The 21493-nt window shown below is 37.5% G+C and overlaps 1 protein-coding gene across 1 annotated transcript; it reads left to right on the forward strand.

Moving 5' to 3' along the window:
- The first annotated feature begins 18571 nt into the window (after window positions 1-18571).
- On the forward strand, window positions 18572-20205 carry LOC114699740 (cytochrome b5 reductase 4-like). Its single transcript, XM_037205038.1, is given in 2 exon segments — window positions 18572-19660; window positions 19662-20205. Coding segments are annotated over 2 exon segments (1566 nt in total). The 5' UTR covers window positions 18572-18577; the 3' UTR covers window positions 20145-20205.
- Window positions 20206-21493: the final 1288 nt, after the last annotated feature.

Genomic DNA, 21493 nt, shown 5'->3' on the forward strand with positions numbered 1-21493 from the left:
TTTTTATTTGGTTTATTTGGTAAAAATATCCATTCCAATATAATATCTTCCCTCTGCATTAATATTCCAGTAGGAGAACGCCTAGAAGGTAAAATAACCAAAATGCAATCCAGCTTTGGATCAATACGATCCACGTGTCCTTCATGCACTTTCTTTTCTACCAAGGCTAATTCTTTCTCAGCTTCAGGTGATAATTCTCTTGGACTATTTAAGTCCTTGTCACCTTCTAAGGTTTTGAACAAATTAGTCAGTTCATCATTTTTTACCCCAACAATAGTTCGTAGATGAGAAATGTCTCCAAATAATCTTTGAAAGTCATTAAGAGTCTGTAGTCTATCTCTCTGAATTTGCACCTTTTGGGGTCTAATTTTTTGTAGCTCTATTTTATATCCTAAATAATTAATAGAATCTCCTCTTTGTATCTTTTCAGGAGCAATTTGTAATCCCCAGCAAGGCAAAATTTTCTTTACTTCTTCAAACATTCTTTCTAAAGTATCTGCATTTGAGTCAGCTAGTAAAATATCGTCCATATAATGATAAATTATAGATTTAGGAAATTTTTTACGTATCACTTCCAATGGCTGTTGTACAAAGTATTGGCACAGAGTTGGGAGTTTCCTGAAGACTGAGGCAAAGGATTACCCTGTCTGTCCTTTGTTGATCTACATTCATTGGTCCAGTGTTTTCCCTTACCACACCTTCTGCATACTCCAGAAGGAAGGGACATTCTGTTGCCATTGTTCCTTGAAGAAACATTGTTTCTTCATGACCTGTCTACAGTCCCTTTTCAAATGTCCTTGCTTTCCACATCCAAAACATCTAACACTCCTCAAACCTTTTGAAATTACTTCTCCTACCCATGTATCATCATGCTCATCAGCTTCAACATTAATTGTTTCTCTAATCCAATCTTCCATAGGTGCAGATCTTGCCCTTAATGGCCTGATTATTCTTTTGCATGCTGCATTCGCATTCTCAAAGGTCAAAGATTCAATTATTGCCTTACCAGCTTCTGAATCCGAGACCATTCTCTTTACTGCTGAAGCCAGTCTTTGTAAAAAATCTGTAAAAGACTCTTTTGGGCCTTGCATCACCTTTGTAAATGACTCAGATTTTTTTCCTGGTTCCTCAACTCTGTCCCATGCATTCAAGGCTGCCGTTCGACATAAAATTAGGGTTTGGACATCATATAAACATTGTGTTTGTGCTGAAGCATATTGGCCTTTGCCAATAAGCTGATCCTGGCAAACTTGTATTTCTTTATCCCTCCATTGTTTTTCTATGTTTTTAGCCTCCTCCTTAAACCAAGTCAGAAATTGAAGTCTCTGGCTGGGTTCCAGAACACCTTGTGCAAGGTCCCGCCAGTCCTGTGGTACTATCCTATTATATGTTGACCAAGAGTTTAACATTTGCTTTACATATGGGGAATGCATGCCATAAGATACTATTGCCTCCTTAAACCTTTTTAAATCCAACATTTCAATTGCAGCCCAAATATTTTGTGCAGCCATTTGATCAGGCATCTGCTGTATGGTTACAGGATAAATTAAGGGTGACTGTGTGAAAACAGGCTTTCTTTCTGCAACCTTATGATCCCGACTTGAAACAACTTCACTGTTAATTTCTTCTGTCTGAATTTTTACAGGTTTAACAAGTTCTTCTAAAGCTGTTATCCTGGCACTTAAATTGACTATCTTTTTAAATATTAAAATGTGGATTAGTATAGTGATAAGCTGCATAATTCCACCAATACTAATATTATATAGTTGTTCCATTATCAGACTGCCTAAAATTTCGAACAAAAACCAATTTTATTCCAATGTACACATAAAACCCATTTGTTTTTTAATGTGGAAAAAATTCTCTTTTAGATAGTTTCCTTTAAAACATCTGATATGTTATGACTTACCAAATCTGCGTAGAACAGTAGAAATCAGAGGGGATTTTCAAAGCAGCCACCTAGTGTCCCAGATGTAAATCCAGAGAGAGAGAGAGAGAGAGAGAGAGAGAGAGAGAGAGAGAGAGAGAGAAGAGAGAACGCACAAGAAAGCGTAGCCGGCTAAAGCTTAAATCCAGCCACGTGTTCCCTCTTGTGCCGAGTCAAGGCTTGGGTCTGGCTTCCTTAAGCTCTGACCACGTGCGTTGGCTTTACAGGCAGGGCCCTGTTCGGCAGGGCAGGTCTGAGTTGTTTGTAGCACCGGCTTTAAGTTAGCAGGCTTTAAGCAAGCAGCTCAGTTAGTCCGGCCTGAGGCCAAGGACTAGGGGGCTGCCGCTCGGACTAGGAAGCCGGCGCTCGGACTAGAACGCCAACCGCCCGGTCTGCCGCCCGCCCGGTCTGCCGCCCTTGCGGGAAAGCGGACCTGCCGCCAAGCCAAGCGGTTTTTAATGGATTCTTGTCACGTTGGGCGCCAGATATAGATGTAACCAACCATCTTATTAAATAAGAAACACAGAAACAATGTAAAGGAGAAAGCCGAGAGGTCAGAGCTCAGAGCTAAAATCTCACCCTTCCGCCTGCGGTGTCCCAGCTTCCCGAAAGAGAGCTACTTCCTGTCTGTCAATGGATTTTCCAGTTATTCTGCCTTCTCATTGGTTGTAAACTCAAATACGCGACTGTCTCGTCACTGTCTGAATGTACAGCCCCCTAGGTCTTAAAGGCATATGTCTTCAATGCTGGCTGTATCCCTGAACACATAGAGATCTATGGGATTAAAGGCGTGTGCCACCACCGCCACACTCTTGCTATGGCTCTAATAGCTCTGACCCCCAGGCAACTTTATTTATTAACATACAATCAAAATCACATTTCAGTACAATTAGATTACCACCACAGGGGTATCTTTGTGGATTTCTGTGGGCCTCTTTAGCTCTTTGTTTCTTCCTTTTCTCATGTGGTCTTCATTTACCATGGTCTCCTATTCCTTGTTCTCCCTCTCTGTTCTTGATCCAGCTGGGATCTCCTGCTCTCTTTCCCTCCACCCTCGCCCTTCATTGCTCCCACTTGTAGCACATATACACAATGGAATACTACTCAGCAGAGAAAAACAATGACATCATGAGGTTTACAGGCAAATGGATGGATCTAGAAAAAATCATCCTGAGTGAGGTAACCCAGACTCAGTTAGTTTTCTGAGAAACCGCCATACTAGTTTCCAAAGTGGCTGTACAAGTTTGCACTTTCACCAACAGTGGAGGAGTGTTCCTCTCCAACATAAGCTGTGATCAATGTTTTTGATCTTAGCCATTCTGACAGGTCTAAGATGGTATCTCAGAGTCATTTTCATTTGCATTTCCCTGATGACTAAGAATGTTGAGCAATTCCTTAAATGTCTTTCAGCCATTTGAGATTCTTTTGCTGAGAATTCTCTGTTTAGTTCTGTAGCCCACTTTTTAATTGTATTGTTTGGTATTCTGCTGTCTAGTTTATTGAGTTCTTCATGTATTTTGGAGATCAGCCATCTGTCAGATGTGGGGTTGGTGAAGATCATTTCCCATTCTGTAGGTTGGTGTTTTGTTTTATTTACAATGTCCTTTACCTTACAGAAACTTCTCAATTTCAGGAGGTCCCATTTATTGATTGTTGCTCTCAGTATCTGTGCTACCAGTGTTATATTTAAGAAGTGGTCTCCTGTGCCAATGTGTTCAAGGCTACTTCCTACTTCCTCTTCTATCAGGTTCAGTGTAACTGGATTTATATTGAAGTCTTTGATCCACTTGAACTTGAGTTTTGTGCACATCAACAGATATGGATCTATTTTCAATCTTCTACATGTTGACACCCAGTTATGCCAAAACCACTTATTGAAGATGCTTTCATTTTTGCATTGTATGGTCTTGGATTCTTTGCCAAAAATCAGGTGTTCATAGGTGTGCAGATTAATGTCAGGGTCTTCAATTTGATTCAATTGGTCTACATGCAATTTTATACGCCAATACCAAGCTGTTTTTATTACTAAAGCTCTATAGTAGAGCTTGAGGTCAGGGATGGTGATGCTTCCAGAAATAGCTTTACTGTACAAGATGGTTTTGGCTATCCTGGGTTTTTTGTTTTTCCATATGAAGTTGAGTATTTTTCTTTCCAGGTCTGTGAAGAATTGTGTTGGGATTTTGATAGGGATTGCATTGAATCTGTAGATTGCTTTTGGTAAGATTGCCATTTTTATTATGTTGATTCTATCTGTTCATGGGTATGGGAGATCTTTCCATTTCCTGATACCTTCTTCAAGTTATTTCTTCAGAGACTTAAAGTTCTTGTCATACAGGTCTTTCACTTGCTTAGTTAGAGTTAGCTCAAGGTATTTTATATTATTTGTGGCTATTAGAAAGGGTGATGTTTCTCTGATTTCTTTCTCAGACTATTCATCATTCATATAGGAGGGCTACTGATTTTTTTTGAGTTAATCTTGTATCCTGCCACATTTCTGAAGGTGTTTATCAGCTGTAGGAATTCCCTGGTAGAGTTTTTGTGGTCATTTATGTATACTATCATATCATCTGCAAATAGGGAAGGTTTGAAGTCTTCTTTTGAAATTTGTATCCCCTTGATTTCCGTTTGTTGTCTTATTGCTCTAGCTAGAACTTTGAGAACTATATTGAATAGATATGGAGAGAGTAGATAGTCTTGCCTTGTTCCTGATTTTGGTGGAATTGCTTTGAGCTTCTCTCCTTCTAATTTGGTGGTTGCTGTTGGCTTGCTGTAAATTGCCCTTATTATGTTTTGGTATGTTCCTTGTGTTACTGATCTCTCCAAGACTGTTATCATGAAGGGATGTTGGATTTTGTCAAAGGCTTTTTCAGCACTTAATGAGATGATCATGTGGTTTTTTTTTCTTTCAGTTATTTTATAGGGTGTATTACATTGATAGATTTTTGTATGTTGAACCATCATCCATGCCTCTCTGGGATTAAGCCCACTTGATCATGGTGGATAATTTTTAAATGTGCTCTTGGATTCAGTTTACCAGTATTTTATTGATTATTTTTGCATATGTTCATGAAGGAAATTAGTCTATAATTCTCGTTCTTTGTTGCATCTTTGTTTGGTATGAGTATCAGGGTAACTATAGCTTTATAAAAAGAGTTTGGTAGTGTGACCTCACTGTGTGACCTCTGATCTCCAGGTGAACTTCATTTATTAACATACAAATAAAATCACATTTCAGCACAATTAAAACATGACCACAAATTCTATTTTGTTAGATATTAGGATAGCTACATTAGCTAACTTTTTAAGTCCATTTGATTGGGAAGTCTTTTCCCAGCCTTTTAATCTGAGGTAGTGTCTATCTTTGAAGTTGAGATGTGTTTCTTGTATGCATCAGAAGGATGGATCCTGTTTTCTTATCCATTCTGATAGCTTGTGTCTTTTTATAGGTGAATTGAATCCACTGATGTGGTGGTATTGTGTTCCCCAAAATATTGTGTACCTTAATAAACTTATCTGGGGTCAGAGAACAGAAAAGCCACTAGTTAGGCAGTGATAGCACACACCTTTAATCCTAGCATTCCAGAGACAGAAATCCATCTGGATCTCTGTGAGTTCAAGGCCACATTGGAAAAAGCCAAGCATGGTGACTCACACCTTTAATCCCAGAAAGCCAGCCTTTAATCCCAGAGAGTGGTGGTAGAAAGCAAAAAGATATATAAGGCGTGAGTACCAGAAACTAGAGGCTTTTGGCTGGTTAATCATGTGGCTGGTTAAGCTTCAGGCTTTCCAGCAGCAGTTCAGCTGAGATTCATTCTAGATGAGCACACAGAAGCTTCCAGTCTGAGGAGACAAGACCAACTGAGGATCCGTCTAGGTGAGATAGCTGTGGCTTGTTCTGTCTCTCTGATCTACCAGCATTGACCCCAATAACTGGCCTTGGGTTTGATTTTATTAATAAGAACTTTTAAGATTCATGCTACACATTGATATTAAGGGATATTAATGACCAGTGATTATTAATTCCTGTTATCTTTTGGTGGTAGTGTGTGTGTATTTTTCTTGTTTGGGATTTGCTGCCGTGGAGTTTTCTATTGCCTGTGTTTTCATGGGTGCTTCTAACTTCCTTAGGTTGGAGTTTTCCTTGTAGTGCTTTATGTAGGGCTAGATTTGTGGATAGATATTGTTTAAATCTGGTTTTGTCTTGGAATGTCTTGTGCACTCCATGTATGGTGACTGGAAGTTTTGCTGAGTATAGTATTCTGGGCTGGCATCCATGGTCTTTTAGTGTCTGCATTATGTTTGTCCAGGTCCTTCTGGCTTTCAGAGTCTCCATTGAGAAGTCGGGTGTTATTCTTATGGGCCTGCCTTTATAAGTCACTTGACCTTTTTCCTTTGCAGCTGTTAATATTCTGTCTTTATTCTGTATATTTAGTGGTTTGATTAATATGTGGTTAGGTGATTTTTTGGGGGATCTAGTCTATTTGGTGTTTTATAAGCTTTTTGTATCTTCATAGGTGTTTCCTTCTTCAAGTTGGGAAAGTTTTCTTCTATGATTTTGTTGAATATATTTTCTCTGCCTTTGAGTTGGTATTCTTTTCCTTCTTCTATCACTATTATTCTTAGGTTTGGCCTTTACATGGTGTCTCAGATTTCCTGGATCTTTTGTGTTATTACTTTTTTGGCTTTAGTGGTTTTTTTTTTCTTTTTTCTTTTTTCTTTTTTTTCTTTTTTTGACTGATGAATCTATTTTCTCTATTGTATCCTCCATGCCAGAGATTCTCTCTTCCATCTCTTGTATTCTGTGGGTTATGCTTGCATCTGTAGTTCCTGATTATTTACTCAGATTTTCTTTTTCCAGCATTCCCTCAGTTTGTGTCTTCTTCATTGCTTCTATTTCAATTTTCAGGTCTTGAACTGTTTCCTTTACCTGTTTAATTGCTTTGGGGGGGGGGGCTTTCTTTAAGTGGTTTATTGATTTCTTCTAGTTTTTTTGTCTTTTCCATTTTTTTTTTGTTTATTCGAGATAGCATTTCTCTGTGTAGCTTTGTGCCTTTTCCTGGAATTTGCTTTGGAGACCAGGTTGGCCTGGAACTCACAAAGATCCGACTGCCTCTACCTTTTGAGTGCTGGGATTAAAGGCATGTACCACTACAGCCCGGCTCTGTCTTTTCCAGTTTCTTTAAGGGAATTTTTCATTTCCTCTTTAAAGGCCTCTATCATCTTCATACCATTATTTTTAAAGTCTTTTTCTTCTGTATCTTTTACTTTTTGATGTTCAGTCTTGCTGTTGTAAAACCACTAGATTCTGGTGGTACCATATTGTTCTTTATGTTGGTGTATGCATTTTTGCACCGGCATCTACCTATCACTTCCTCCAATAGGTGCAAGAGGTGTCTGTGTCTGAGGGAGCTTGTCTTGGTCCAATTTGTGCTTGTTGTGTCTGTGTCTCAGGGGGCCACTCTTGGTCCAATCAGAGCTCTTTGTCCAATCAGGATTGGAGGATTCTGTGTCTCAGGGAGCCCCTCCTGAGCCTATCAGGGCTTTTGGTCCTCTTGGTATAATCAGAGCTGGCAAATTCTGTGTCTTAGGGAGCCACTGAGGTCTCAGCAGGATGAGTAGGTTTGGAGCAGAGAATGGGTCTTGTAGACTGCAGGGTTGGGTCTGATGGGGGTTGTTGGTGGGGATGCCTGCCCTCAGGAGTCTTCCCTGCTGGCTTTCACTTGAGACAGTGATGGGTGGGGGAAGAGGGGCATGAGTTTTGCCACTGGGTCCTGGGTCCTAGAGACAGGACTCTTGGCCTGGGAGAGGAGACACTCACCTCTTGGTCCAATTCAATAGTAAATTCTTAAATAGGTAAAGGTATATAAATAAACTGAGAACACAAATGTTGCTTAATATAAATATATTAGATATGTTTCTACTCAAGACTAGAACTAACTGATGGCAAATTTATTTTAATTGTTATAATTTTATATGGAGGCTCTTTTTTTTCTGTAGAAAACACACAGAGGAAAATAAAAATCAAGAAAGTATAAAAACTAAAGAGGAAAAACAAACCCCTCATTACTTTTCAGATTTTACTATTGCCTGCAGTATAAAATCCACAAAAAGCTACAGATGCAATAACAGAATTAAGTTCAAATCTTATAAAAATATTTATATCAGGTCCAATTAATGAATGTAATTTAAATATAGCATTGTTAGGGATAGAGGGATGTTTTAGTGGGAAATAGCATTTGATGTTCAAGTATAAGGATCTAAATTCAAGACCATAGCATTCAAGTAAAAAGATAAGCTCATGGAGATGAGAGATGGGATGGAGTCCAGCTCCAAATTCAGTAAGATATCTCAAGAGAATATGGAAATCAAAGAGTGATGGGTCAGGAAGCCTGACATGCCCTCTTGTCTCCACATGTACTTCCTGGCACATGCAACTCCTTCCACATATATGCATGCAACACATCCATATTTTATAGCACACTCACACATAAATAAAATTATAGTAATATCAAAATAAAGCATACATAATGTGGAAAAACTTAGGAATCTTTGTTAAAAGAGTCAAATAAAAAGTTATTATATAATTGTGACTTTAAATTCTCAAATCATGAAGAGCCTCAGTTTCTGAAATTCAATCCACTAACATGCCATTTCCCATGGACCTTTACAAATTGATTCTAAAGTTGGCATAGAACAGAGGATCAAGAATGTCTGGACAAATTTTAATGAAGATTAAAATATAACATTTAGCTTATATTAAGATGTTCAGATATCAAGAATTATTATAATATTTTACTAATTTGAACAACAAGCTATTAATACGTGGGTAGAAATGTAAACTGTGCTAGGAACCTTGTATCCAGTCAGCATGTTTTAAGACCTGCTAGGTGGCAGAGGTAATGTCAATGTCAAATAAAAGCAATCTGTGATTTCAAGAGTTCTAAGTGAATAGAACCATGGACATTCCTGGAGGCTGTCTGGAGATGTAAAACTTGATATAATTGACAAAAGCTGCTATAATTTAATAGCATTAAGACTAACAAAATGGCCGGGGGGGGCGGTGGTGGCACACACCTTTAATCCCAGCACTCGGGAGGCAGAGCCACGCGGATCTCTGTGAGTTCAAGGCCAGTCTGGGCTACCAAGTGAGTCCCAGGAAAGGCGCAAAGCTACACAGAGAAACCCTGTCTCGAAAAACCAAAAAAAAAAAAAAAAAAAAAAAAAAAAAACAAACAAACAAAAAAAAACAACAAAATGAAAACTATTAGTGATTTCAAGGGTTGTAAATGAGTGGAACCATTGGCATTCCTAAAGACTGTCCAGAGATGTAAAACTAGATGTAATTGACAAAAACTAGTAAAGGAATGTACAGAATGTGACCTATGTATTAAAATGTTCATTGAAGCATCAATTGTAATGATGAAAAACAACATAAATGGCCATTAAAAGGAAAAAGGATAAATCAATTCTATGTTACTTATGTAACAGAATCTTCCCAGTGATTAAAATTAATGAACTAGACATAAATATATCCATATCCAATAAATCACAAAATATAAAAGCTAAATAAAGAAAGTAAATTGGAAAAGAATATCATTGAAGTTTGCATCCTGTAAAATTAAGGCATTAAGATCAAGTTAGGGGTGCAACACATTTATGGAGAGGGTATGTATGTATCTGAAGGAAAAAGGGTGTGTGTGCATCCAGACCACAGTGCAGGTCTAACTCCTGCCAGAAGTCGATAACCAAAGTCACTCACATCAGAAGCCCTGTGTCATGCAGAATGGGGAACATTAGTAACAAACCTTTTCAGTCACTGTATAGCAGCAGCTTATAGGAAGTGTGGCATAGGGCACCAACTATGTCAACCAGACTATTATGACCATTAATGCAGGAGGCATGAGCAGCAAACTTTTATGGCTACTACAAACAGAATGATGCAGTTTATGTAAAATTAAAGTCTTGCAAAATCTAAGTATTATTCGTGGGTAAATGCATTTACAGGAAAAGTGTGGGGTGTGAGAACATGCTTTATAATAAAGCTTGGCTTCAAGAAATGAGATATAGTTCAACATGAGAGTGCTTGATAGCATGAATAAGGCTCTTGTTTTTATCTACCAGTAACACACACGCACACACACACACACACACACACACACACACACACACACACACATGCACACACACAGGAAAGGTCAAATCCAGTATATCAGTTGACTACAAGGGATGAAGCAAAGAAAAAATAGTACTCAAGTGACTTCACTTTATACATTTTTATTATCCCAAATATAGATGTGATTATATTGATATTTACTATGTATTATAATATATATTATATTTACCATATACTATATTATATTATATACTATATACTATTATAATATGTCTTCTATTTATTATATACTATATTTTATATATAATATATACAATATATTAACTATTTTTCAGTATCCTGATATATTTCGGATGGCAGTACACTATTGATATACTAATGGCAGAACTAAAGAAAATTAAGTTAGGAAGCAGTGTACTGAGTTACAAAAGATAATTGAGAAATACTGTTTTAATGGAAAGTAAATGTTGCAGATGTGTATAAAAGTAAGTCTTCACTTATTATGGTAGATGAAGCAAGATATGTAAGTGACTAAATGGAGAATAGGATCAGCTTCCTTTCCATTTAGTGTATTCAAAGTAAGATTCTTAAAATAGTAGTAGATTACAGAATAATCTATCACATCAATTGCAATGCCTCAAGATAGGGACAAGACTATCTAGAGTAGGGAAAGAGAAACCATTAATGCCTTGCCTATTTTTCTGTCATAATTTCCTTATTAATATTTGATTAACAGTAAATGGACTTTACAGAGACTTCGAAGAGTTTTTAACAAATTCAATTTGAATTTATAGTTTTGAAACTAATGACAAAAATATTGAAGGAAGTTTTATAATTTTGAATAGTTAGCAAACTCACTAATGTGTGCCCTCAATCTGACTTATATTTATAGATTATTAAAAATTTGCTCTTCCAGACATACAGAGTTTCATATATTCTAGATAAGTCTGTCCTATATTTTAGAACAGTATGTCTGGAAGAGCAAATTTTTAATAATCTATAAATATAAGTCAGATTGAGGGCACACATTTAAAAATTTCCAAAGAAGTAAAGTATGTGCCAAATAAGCCTATGAGAAGGCTGTGAAGAGTATCAGATAGTTGGGAAATACAAAATAAAAGCACAGCTATCCATTACTGTACTTTAGATTACATAACACTAAAAGGATTGGCTGTGTCTAAGGTTGTCAATGATGTGGAACAACTAAAAGTGCCATATACTGCTGGGGAGTATTTCAGATTGTGTGAAAGATTTGGAAAACAATTTTGTAGTTTCTTTAAATGTCAAACATATGTGTACTGTAGGACTCAGACACTCTACTCAGTGCTTTACATAATTAAAATAAGACCTTATGTTAAAAAGAAGAAAACAAGATGTATACACACATAACAAGTTATTTAAAATGATCTCAGACTAAAATCAACCTAAACACTCACAAACACATAAGTGATTCTTAAAAAGATTTTATAGATTATAACATTTTCTAAAAAAATGGGCTATTGATAAATTCAACAAAATAGAAGCCTTTAAATATACTGGATCCTCCTTCAATTTTGCTAAATTAATTAATTCTAACAGCTTTGATGTGGATTTCCTAGAATTTTCCAAGATGAGTAATGACTTTTTCAGTTTTACATTTTAATCTGAGAACATTTCATTTCCTCCTCCTGATTCTTTGGCCTCTATGAACACTGCATGCTTATAGTAGACTTACTTGCTGGGAGAACAGTTGTACACATATTTTTTTTAAAGTACAATCTCAAAATGTTTCTAGAACTTGGAAGGTCTGTCACTGGAACACTTTACAGATGGTAGTTGGCATGATATGAGGTTGAACTGAGACAGAATCATCCAGGACCTTGAAGCCATCTTAGTGAGTTTGCTAGCTGTTCAAAATGATAAAACTCCCTTCAATATTTTTGTCATTAGTTTCAAAACTATAAATTCCAATTGAATGTGTTAAAACTCTTAGATGTAAAGTCCTTTTTACCAGTAGTCAATTAATAAGTAATATGTAAGGGGTGTCCCTGCATGCATGCCCAGATAGGTCATTGCATGAAACTGTGAAGCAGAAGTTGGGATTGTGTTGGAGATGCAAAAATGTTGGATATGCCAGAGTTATGGGATATTTGTCATGAAAAGTTGCAGACTGGATATGGAACCAGCCCAAGAGAGAGAAGTATGTTGCAGACAACAAAGTTAAAAGGAGTTGGGGATCCAAAGAGTGCTTTGACATCAGATATAGAAATGCAAATCCTGGAGTTGGCCCTGCTGGGTTTTTTTTGTATTTTGGTACCGTATATCCTCACTATGCTCTTTACCCTCCCTTAGGGAATGGAAATGTACATTATACTTCATTATACATTGGAAGTAAGTGATCTGATTTTTGATTTTGATTTACAGAAGTTACAGTTAAGAGACTGCCTTATTTCGCAGAAAAGACTTTGAGCTTTGAACCTTTAAATAGTGTGGAGACTGTCAGAGACTATGGGGACTTTTGAAGTTGGACTGAAAGCATCTTTGTATTATGATATGGCTATAAGCCTATGGGGGCCAAGGACTGGAATGTGGTTGTTTGAATAAGAGTGGCCCCCTTGGCCAGGCGGTGGTGGCACACGCCTTTAATCCTAGCACTTGGGAGGCAGAGCCAGGTGGATCTCTGTGAGTTCGAGGCCAGCCTGGGCTACCAAGTTAGCTCCAGGAAAGGCGCAAAGCTACGCAGAGAAACCCTGTCTCGAAAAACCAAAAAAAAAAAAAAAAAAAAAAAAAAAAAAAAAAAAAAAAAAGAGTGGCCCCCATAGTCTCATAGATTTGAATGCTTGGTCACTATTTGAAAAGATTAGGAGGTGTTGGAGGAAGTGTGTTGTTGAGCATGGGCTTTAAGGTTTCGAAAGCTCAAGCCAGGCCCAGTGCTTTTCTCTTCCTGCTGTCTGTGGATCTGGATGTAGAACTCTCAGCTACTTCTCTGGCACCACGTCTATCTGCACACTGCCATGTTCCCTCACCATGATAATAATGGACTAAGCCTCTGAAACTATAAGCCCGCCCCAGTTAAATGCTTTCTTTTATAAGAGTTGCCTTGGCTGTGGTGTCTCTTTAGAGCAATAGAACAGACTAAGACAAGAACCTGTAACAGACACTTCCCCAAACCAGCATAATCTATAAATACAATCTAAACAATTGTCCTTATACCCATTGATAAATAGAGTCCCTATCCCTCATCAAGTAAGCTTTCCTTTGCTCCCGACAGAGACCACCACAGAAAACCACAACTAATCAAAATGAAGGGTGGTGGAACTGAATCCCAATGGATCAATCTACATAATACTTGCACAACCTAAGAATCAGGAAACATTGTGGAAGAGGTGCCTGACAAATTTTAGGAACCAAAGGATCGAGGAATTTGGTTTGAGATTGTGTCTCCCAGTAATTTCAGAAGTTACATGCACAGAAAACTGACCAAACAAGAGCAGAACAAAGATGATGCCAGTAATCATGCCAAAGTATATTGGGGAATCAATAGACCTCAACTCTACACAAAGAACTACAAGCAACTGGGGAAATGCTGACAGTGGGTGATATTGTCTCCAGGGAAGAGTGCACCAATTGATTATCTGATTTCAATGGTCAGCCCTGAAAACATATACATACAAGTAACAGTATACAGATTGAGGTTATATTTAGAAATATACATGAACATATATTCATGTAATAGTAATTAATGATAAAAATTGGTCATGAATTTGAAAAAGACCAAGGAGTGATATATGGGAAGGTTAGGAGAGAGGACAAAGGAGAGAGAAATGTTGTAATTATAATATAATCTCAATTCACCCAAACGACAGACTCGTCAGCTTCTTTTTATTTAATGCTAGCATGGTATATATTTCTCACCCTTTTAAATCTAATGATTATTTCTCGTAGGAAGTGCATAGGGTTTTTTCTTGGTTGCTATTTATTTAATATATATATATATATATATATCCAAATTTCTGTCTTTGAATTTGGAGTTTTAAATCATTTATATGTAGTGTGATTATGAGTACAGTTGAGTGTAAATCATCACTCACTGTAGGATCTTATTTCTAAGGTCCCCTGTCACCGTTTCCCTATCTTTTTTTTTTTTTTTTGCTTTAGTTTGGATGAACTGAGTATTTTTGTAATTCAAATTTTTCCTTTGTTTATCTAGTTATTGCTTATAGTTTATATCTAGTCTTTGTGTGTATTTATGCATGAGGTATATGTGTATGTAGATGTAAGTGCATGCATGTGAAGGCTAGAGGAAAAATACCATGTATCATTCATTTCTATAAACCCATTCTTCCTCCCTCCCTCCCTCCCTCCCTCCCTCCCTCCCTCCCTCCTTCCCTCCCTCCTTCCCTCCCTCTCTCCCCCTTGCTCTCAGAATGGGCCTTCCATCAGCCTTTAAAAGGAGACTAGACTCATTAACCAGTGAGCCTAAGAAATCTACCAGTCTTTGCCTTCTTAGTCCTGAAACTACAAACCTGTGCTGCTGTATGAAGCTATTTTTTTTATGCAAGTTCTTGGTAAAAAAACAAAACAAAACAAAACAAAACAAACAACAACAAAAAACAAAAAAAACCCTCAGTTTCTTATATTTGTAAAATAAGCACTTTACTGATTGAGCTATCCCTCCACCCCCCGCCCCCATATATATATATATTCTCCCTTTAACTTAATACAAGGTACTTTCAAATGATATATACCACAATATGCATAGTTTAAAACACACATATAGAAACTGTACTTGCATTTTCCTTTTTCCAAAATTTGTGCCACATATATTGTATATTTTACATCTGTGTGTTACAAACTCATTACGTTGTTATTGTTCTTTTTTTATGAGATATTTTAGTGGGATTCTTAAAATGAAAGTAAAGGTATTTAATGGTCATTCTAGTTGTTACTGTTTCCAATGCTTCAAACCTTCATGTTGATGTAGATTCTTGCTACAATGTTCTTTCTGTCTCAGGAGCTTTTAAAAATCATGTTTTCAAGCTATGGTTCTGCTAATTCTGAGTTGTTGGGGCTTTTATATAAAAATACTTCTTTTTTGTTGTTTATGACAGATTTTTGGGAGAGGGCAGGAATAGAATTAGCATTTGACAGTTTTGTTTTTCTCTCACTAATTTAAAGGTGCTATTTTGTTGTCTAATTATGGGCTGTATTTTCCTGCATCTTTATATGCCTGTTCATTTCTTTTTATTGGATAATAATCATGGTGAATTTTACATTGCTAAATGATAGGTGTTTTTGTGTCACTGTAAGTAGTTTTGGGTTTTAACCTGAGGTGTAGTTATTTGAACTCGAGATAGTTTATTCTTCTCACAACCACTTGGGGAGGATTTTTGTAGAGCCAGAGAAACTTATTCTAGAACTATTTGTTCATTATTGAATTGTTGACCCTTGTTGCTTCATTAGTTACATTTTTCATCATTTTCCCTCCAAGATTGTACAAACAGAATGCGCTTCAGTTCTGTGTGCTCTCTTGGTAGAGTCTGCTTCATACAGGTGTGGCTTCACTTGGCCCTGAGTAGTCCCACATGCGCCTGCTAGAACTCAGAAAGGTTTGAGGGGAGCCTTCTGCAGCTCTCCGAAGCCCTCTCTCTGTGCAGCTCTTCCCTCTCCCTTTTAGTTTTTCTTCTCCATTCTCTAGGTGAGTTTGGTCCCCCTTTCTTCATCATATTTTTAGTATGTTTAGATTTGCATTTTAGTTCTCTACTTTATTAGCTCTCTGTTGATGTGCACTTAACTCCTCCCCAACTTACTGGCTGAGAATGATGATGATTTTCATTATCTCTTACAATTTCTTTGCTTCGGGAATTCACAGAGAGAGGAAATGGTCTTTCCCTGTTCTATGATGCTTTGATTTTCAACTAGATGATTCAAAGTTTGAGGGCTCAGATCCATGTGAAAACTCAGTTGCTTGTATGCCTTGTGGTCTGTGATAGTGTTGGCAACAAATCTTCCTGGGTCTGTTTGCCTAGACATACTCCCATATATTCTCTGTGCAGTTTAGGCTTCCTTACAGTATAGGGATTGAATTCAAAGAACTGTATACCGTGAGAGAGAGAGAGCTGGATAGAAGCCCTTTAGTCTTTTCTGACCTCAGGAGTCAAGACTATCATGTCCATGGAATTCTGTTGTTTGAAGCTTTAATAAAGTTCTTTCTTTCCAGCTTCACAGATTCCATCCTTTAGTAAAGTTGTGTTAAAAATATAGTTTAAGAAGAGTATATCATTTGGTACACATTGAGACAAGACCACACTTTGGGATGTACAATCTACCACATGTGGTTTCTGTTTTATTTTTTAATCTATATTTTATTAAGTTGATATAGTTCTTAGTGTTTGTTTGGCTTCTTCCACTATTGGTTTCAACATCATTCATTTTATTTTGTTTTGCATAACAGTTGCTTTAAATTTGTATGTTAAATGTGCATATTTAAATATGTATAAAGTGTTGCAACAATCTTTAGAATTCATTCATGTGTAGTGAGTATTACAAAATAAGGAGAGAAGACACCTATTTTCTGTCTCCACTCTGAAGCAAAAATTACAAACAACTCACCATATTGTAATTGGCCAAAATTTTAGTTTATGTTTGTTATTAAAATATTTTATTAAGCAATCACAATTTACTTTCTTTTTTAATCTGGCTCTTGAGAAGCAAGAGAAAAATGCTTAATTCCATAAAGAATTGAGACAGCCTGGGACTAAAGAGATGACTCAGTAGATAAGAGCTCATTTTGCTCTTGCAAGGGCCCTGAGTTCAGTTGTTAGTGCCCACATTGGGCTAATTACAACCACTTGTAACAACAACTCTATGGGATCTGATGCTTCAGCATCTGTGGACACCTGCACTCACATGCACACAATCCCTCACTCACATATTCATAATTAAAAATAAATGATAAGTCTTAAAATCAGTCTAGATTGGTGAGAATTTGGGGTATCATCATCAATGTGTAATTTTGAACAAAGTGCTTACCTGTGTCTCATATATTATGTCTCTAAAATCAGAAGGTAGTCTAAAATTAAGCTAAACTAAATTAATTTTAGAGTGTAGTATTATCTCATAGGAAAAGAAATGAGTCATACATCAAGCATTTAGTAAACTTTCAAGATTGTTTGAAATATTAACAGTGGTTTCTAAATTTTGAAGTAATAAAAAAAATCTAGATTTTCCATTTTTCTTTTCTGTTTTACTTTTTATTAAATTGATATAGTTTTTGTGTACAATATTCTAAATGTACTGTGATAACCTAGAGTCACAGACAACAGCATGTTCTTGTTTTTCTCTACAGGTATTTTGTATTAAAAAAGGACTAGGCATATGACTTTGGCTTGCTGGATGAGCAAATGAATTCACTTCTGTGCCAGTTAAATGATCACACTCATGATGAAGCAGAAAGGAGGTATTTTTATTAATCTTTTGAGATTGTATCTGATATTGATGATCTGAACTAGTACACAACAGGTCTTTGTGAAGAGAATAAGATATCTTAATGGCATTTAACTGTACATCCCACATTATATATAGTGATGTGCAGACAGAAGTTTCTGTCCTGCTCAGTCCCACAGCCATTCAGTTCCAAATAAACACACAGAGGCTTATATGAATTATAAACTGTTTGGCCTATTGCTCAGGCTTATAACTAACTAGCTCCTATGCTTAAATTAACCCATAATTCTTATCTATGTTTACTAATGTGGCTTGGTAACTTTTCTCAGTCCAGCATTCTCATCTGACTTCCTCTGCATCTGGCTGGTACTCTGTCTCTCTCTTTCTTCTTCCCAGCCTTCTCCTAGTCTGGTCACCCCACCTACACTTCCTGCCTGGCTATTGGCCAATCAGTATTTTATTAATGTGATTGTGATAACACCACTAAGATGAAAAACACCACCCAAATATCAGCTTCGGACTACAAACCACTCAGGACAGTGTAAAGGCAGTTAGCTAAGATGGTCCAGCATCATAGACCACTCCAGCCAGAACTTCAAATAAGCCTTGCACTTCCCCATCACACAGAGACTGGATAACAGTTAGCTCTCCCAGGAGTTGATCTTAACCTCATTGTTTTTTCAGGATCTCTTAAAGATGCCGCTGCCCCAAGACAACAGAAAGTATTTTAAAAACATGACATCCACATTCCCAAATGGTAGCATGGGTGGGTTTTGGTCATTTAGTGGATGTTTATCATTGTTTAAGGGGGTTGGTTACATGTTATTGGTCATGATAAGGGAGGAAACTAAGCAAAGGAGATCAGATTCTAGGACCATGCTCTGAAGAGAATAAGGGGGAATATGGGAATGATAGAATAAAAGGGTAGATTATTAAATCTACTTTTAAACTAAAAAAGCAACTACTAGGACCCTTGGCGACCCCGGAAGTGGGTCGGGGGCTTGGCCTCTGCCCAGTGGCGGAGCCAGAGCAGGCAGTGGGGCTGCTGGGGTCCTGCCAGGCGAGCCTGTCTGGTGGCGGAGCCTGGAAGCGGCCCTGGTCGCAGGCCCAGGATGCTGAACGTGCCTTCCCAGGCTTTCCTGGCCCCCGGCTCCCAGCAGCGAGTCACCTCCCAGGGGCGCAGTAAGGTACCTTTAAAGCAAGGTAGAAGTCTTATGGACTGGATTCGACTGACCAGAAGTGGAAAGGATTTAACCAGACTGAAAGGCAGGTTAATTGATGTAACTGAAGAAGAGCTTAAGACCCACAACAGGAAAGACGACTGTTGGATATGCATAAGGGGACTTGTTTATAATGTCAGCCCATATATGGAGTTTCATCCTGGCGGGGAGGATGAACTTATGAGAGCAGCAGGAGCAGACGGGACGGATCTTTTTAATGAGGTTCATCGTTGGGTCAATTATGAATCCATGCTGAAAGAATGCCTGGTCGGCAGGATGGCTATGAAGCCTGCTGTTCCAAAAGACTGTCATGAAGGAAAGAGAGTCTTAAATGGCATGCTTCCCAAGAGTCAAGTGACAGATACACTGCTCAAGGAAGGCCCTAGTTCTCCAAGCTATGACTGGTTCCAAACAGAGTCCTCAGTCACCATTGTTATATACACCAAACAAAAGAATATCAATTTAGACTCAGTAGTCGTTGACCTGCAAGATGACACCTTGAGAGCAGAAGCAGTTATCAAGGATCATTCTTATCTCATACATATTGGGCTAAGCCATGAAGTTCAAGAAAATTTTTTTGTACGGGCCATTGAAAATGTTGGAAAAGTAGATATTGTTCTACAAAAGAGAGAAAACATTTCTTGGAAATGTCTTGGTCATCCCTTAGAGAAGCATGATTCCTTTATTCCAAAGAAAGATGCAGGCTTGTACTACAGAAAGTGCCAGTTAATTTCCAAGGAAGATGTTACTCATGATACAAGGCTTTTCTGTCTGATGCTGCCTCCAAGTACTCACCTTCAGGTGCCAGTTGGGCAACATGTTTACCTCAAGCTCAGTATCACAGGTGCAGAAATAGTAAAGCCATACACACCCCTATCTGAGTCCTTACTCTCAGACTTTAAAGAACCAGTTCTTCCCCCAAATAAATACATCTACTTTTTGATCAAAATCTATCCTGATGGACTCTTCACACCAGACAGAACTTGATCGTCTTCAGATTGGAGATTTTGTTTCTGTAAGCAGTCCAGAGGGCAATTTCGAAGTATCTAAACTCCAGGATGTAGAAGATCTCTTTTTGTTGGCAGCTGGAACAGGCTTCACACCAATGGTTAATGTACTGAATTACGCTTTGACTTCCATGTCCAGCCTCAGGAAAGTAAAGTTGATGTTCTTCAATAAAACAGAGGACGATATAATTTGGAGATGCCAACTAGAGAAATTAACACTTAAAGATAAAAGATTTGATGTTGAATTTGTTCTCTCAGCACCTTCTTCAGAATGGAATGGCAAACAGGGACACGTGTCACCAGCTCTTCTCTCTGAATTTTTGCAAAGAAGTTTAGAGAACTCCAGAGTCTTAATTTGCATCTGTGGACCAAGGCCGTTTACAGATGAGGGGATAAGATTGCTGCATGATCTTAACTTTTCCACTGATGAGATCCATGGTTTTACAGCATAATGAAAAGCTGCCATTGTCTTTTATTCAACTAGTTTATATTTGTGATTGCCTAGGATTTTTTTTAAAAGAAGTTTTGTATGTACGAAAGGTTAATCAGGCTTCCATTTCTGGAATGAAGTCATGTGTCTTTAGTACAGGTAACTTGGTTTAGTTTTGTACTGTGACTTATTTGACTCATGATGCCCGACCTGGAACGTCAATCATGGCAGCAGGTGCATACTAGACCCTTTGTTATAAACTGCAAGTTTTCCTTACCACTGCAGTTGTATCACTGTTCTGCAGTAAAGACCTGTATTTTATGACATGATAGCAATCATTTGATCACTTTCTATGCTGCAAGATGTCTTCTGAGAAATAGAGATTAAATTTTACACTGCACTGTTTACTCAGGAATTGTTGGTGTATGTCCTTATTAATCTAAACATGGAATGCTGTAACCATTGGTGATCCAGTTCTGTGGGTGTCCATGGCATTGATACAGAGTAGAATAAAATTATTCTCTCATAAAAAAAGCAACTACTAGTCTCAAATATTTCACATTGGTATAGATTTTTGTATATTGATACAAATTTAAGGTTATTTTCGTTATGCTGTATATATGCTTCTACTCTTGTTTAAGATATTTATGTATTTTGATACAAATTTAAGGCTTTCTGTTATACTGTATGGATGTTTCTATTTTTATTTAAGGTATTGCATCTTTGCAGCTCATTTGAAAATTTAGTGTGAGGTTCTAGTCCTTGAAAACTATTTAGGATAATAAATAAATATAGGTTAATCTATAAGAATCAAACTTATAGCCATGTTAGGTATGTTTTCTAGGTCAAATAGAGATATATTTTAAGTAGATAGGTGGTCTTCAAACTCTTCAGAGACCTATAGAATATGGCCTTTAGGATGTTTTGATAATGCAGGGCTTTTCTTGACAGTAAGCCACATATGCTCCTGGTAGCACCAATTTACTTCAAGGGAGGATAATGGGCATCCAAGGACCTCCAGATGGAATTTGCTTTCAATGTGTCAAGGCTAGCCATTTGGGCAAAGGGCTGCCCTTGCTTCTATTGCTGACAGTGTGCTATCCAAACCTAACAAACAGGGCATGAAAAAAGGTGACTGCCAAATTTGCCAATACAAGGTAAGACAAACCTTCAAAAATTCCTGCTTCACAAAATGTCTGTCAGATATTCTAGACCTGTAGAATGAAGATGAATGCCCCAATATTGCTGAGGAATCTTGGAGTAATTGTTCAGGCAGATATATGTCTCTGTCATTTCTACAGTTTTGGGATTTGCTAGCTCTGCACTTCCTGTTTACTCAGGTAATATATCCTTCTTGGATCTCTGGATTGG

This window comes from Peromyscus leucopus, chromosome 4 (assembly GCF_004664715.2).
Source record: "Peromyscus leucopus breed LL Stock chromosome 4, UCI_PerLeu_2.1, whole genome shotgun sequence".
NCBI lineage: Eukaryota > Metazoa > Chordata > Mammalia > Rodentia > Cricetidae > Peromyscus > Peromyscus leucopus.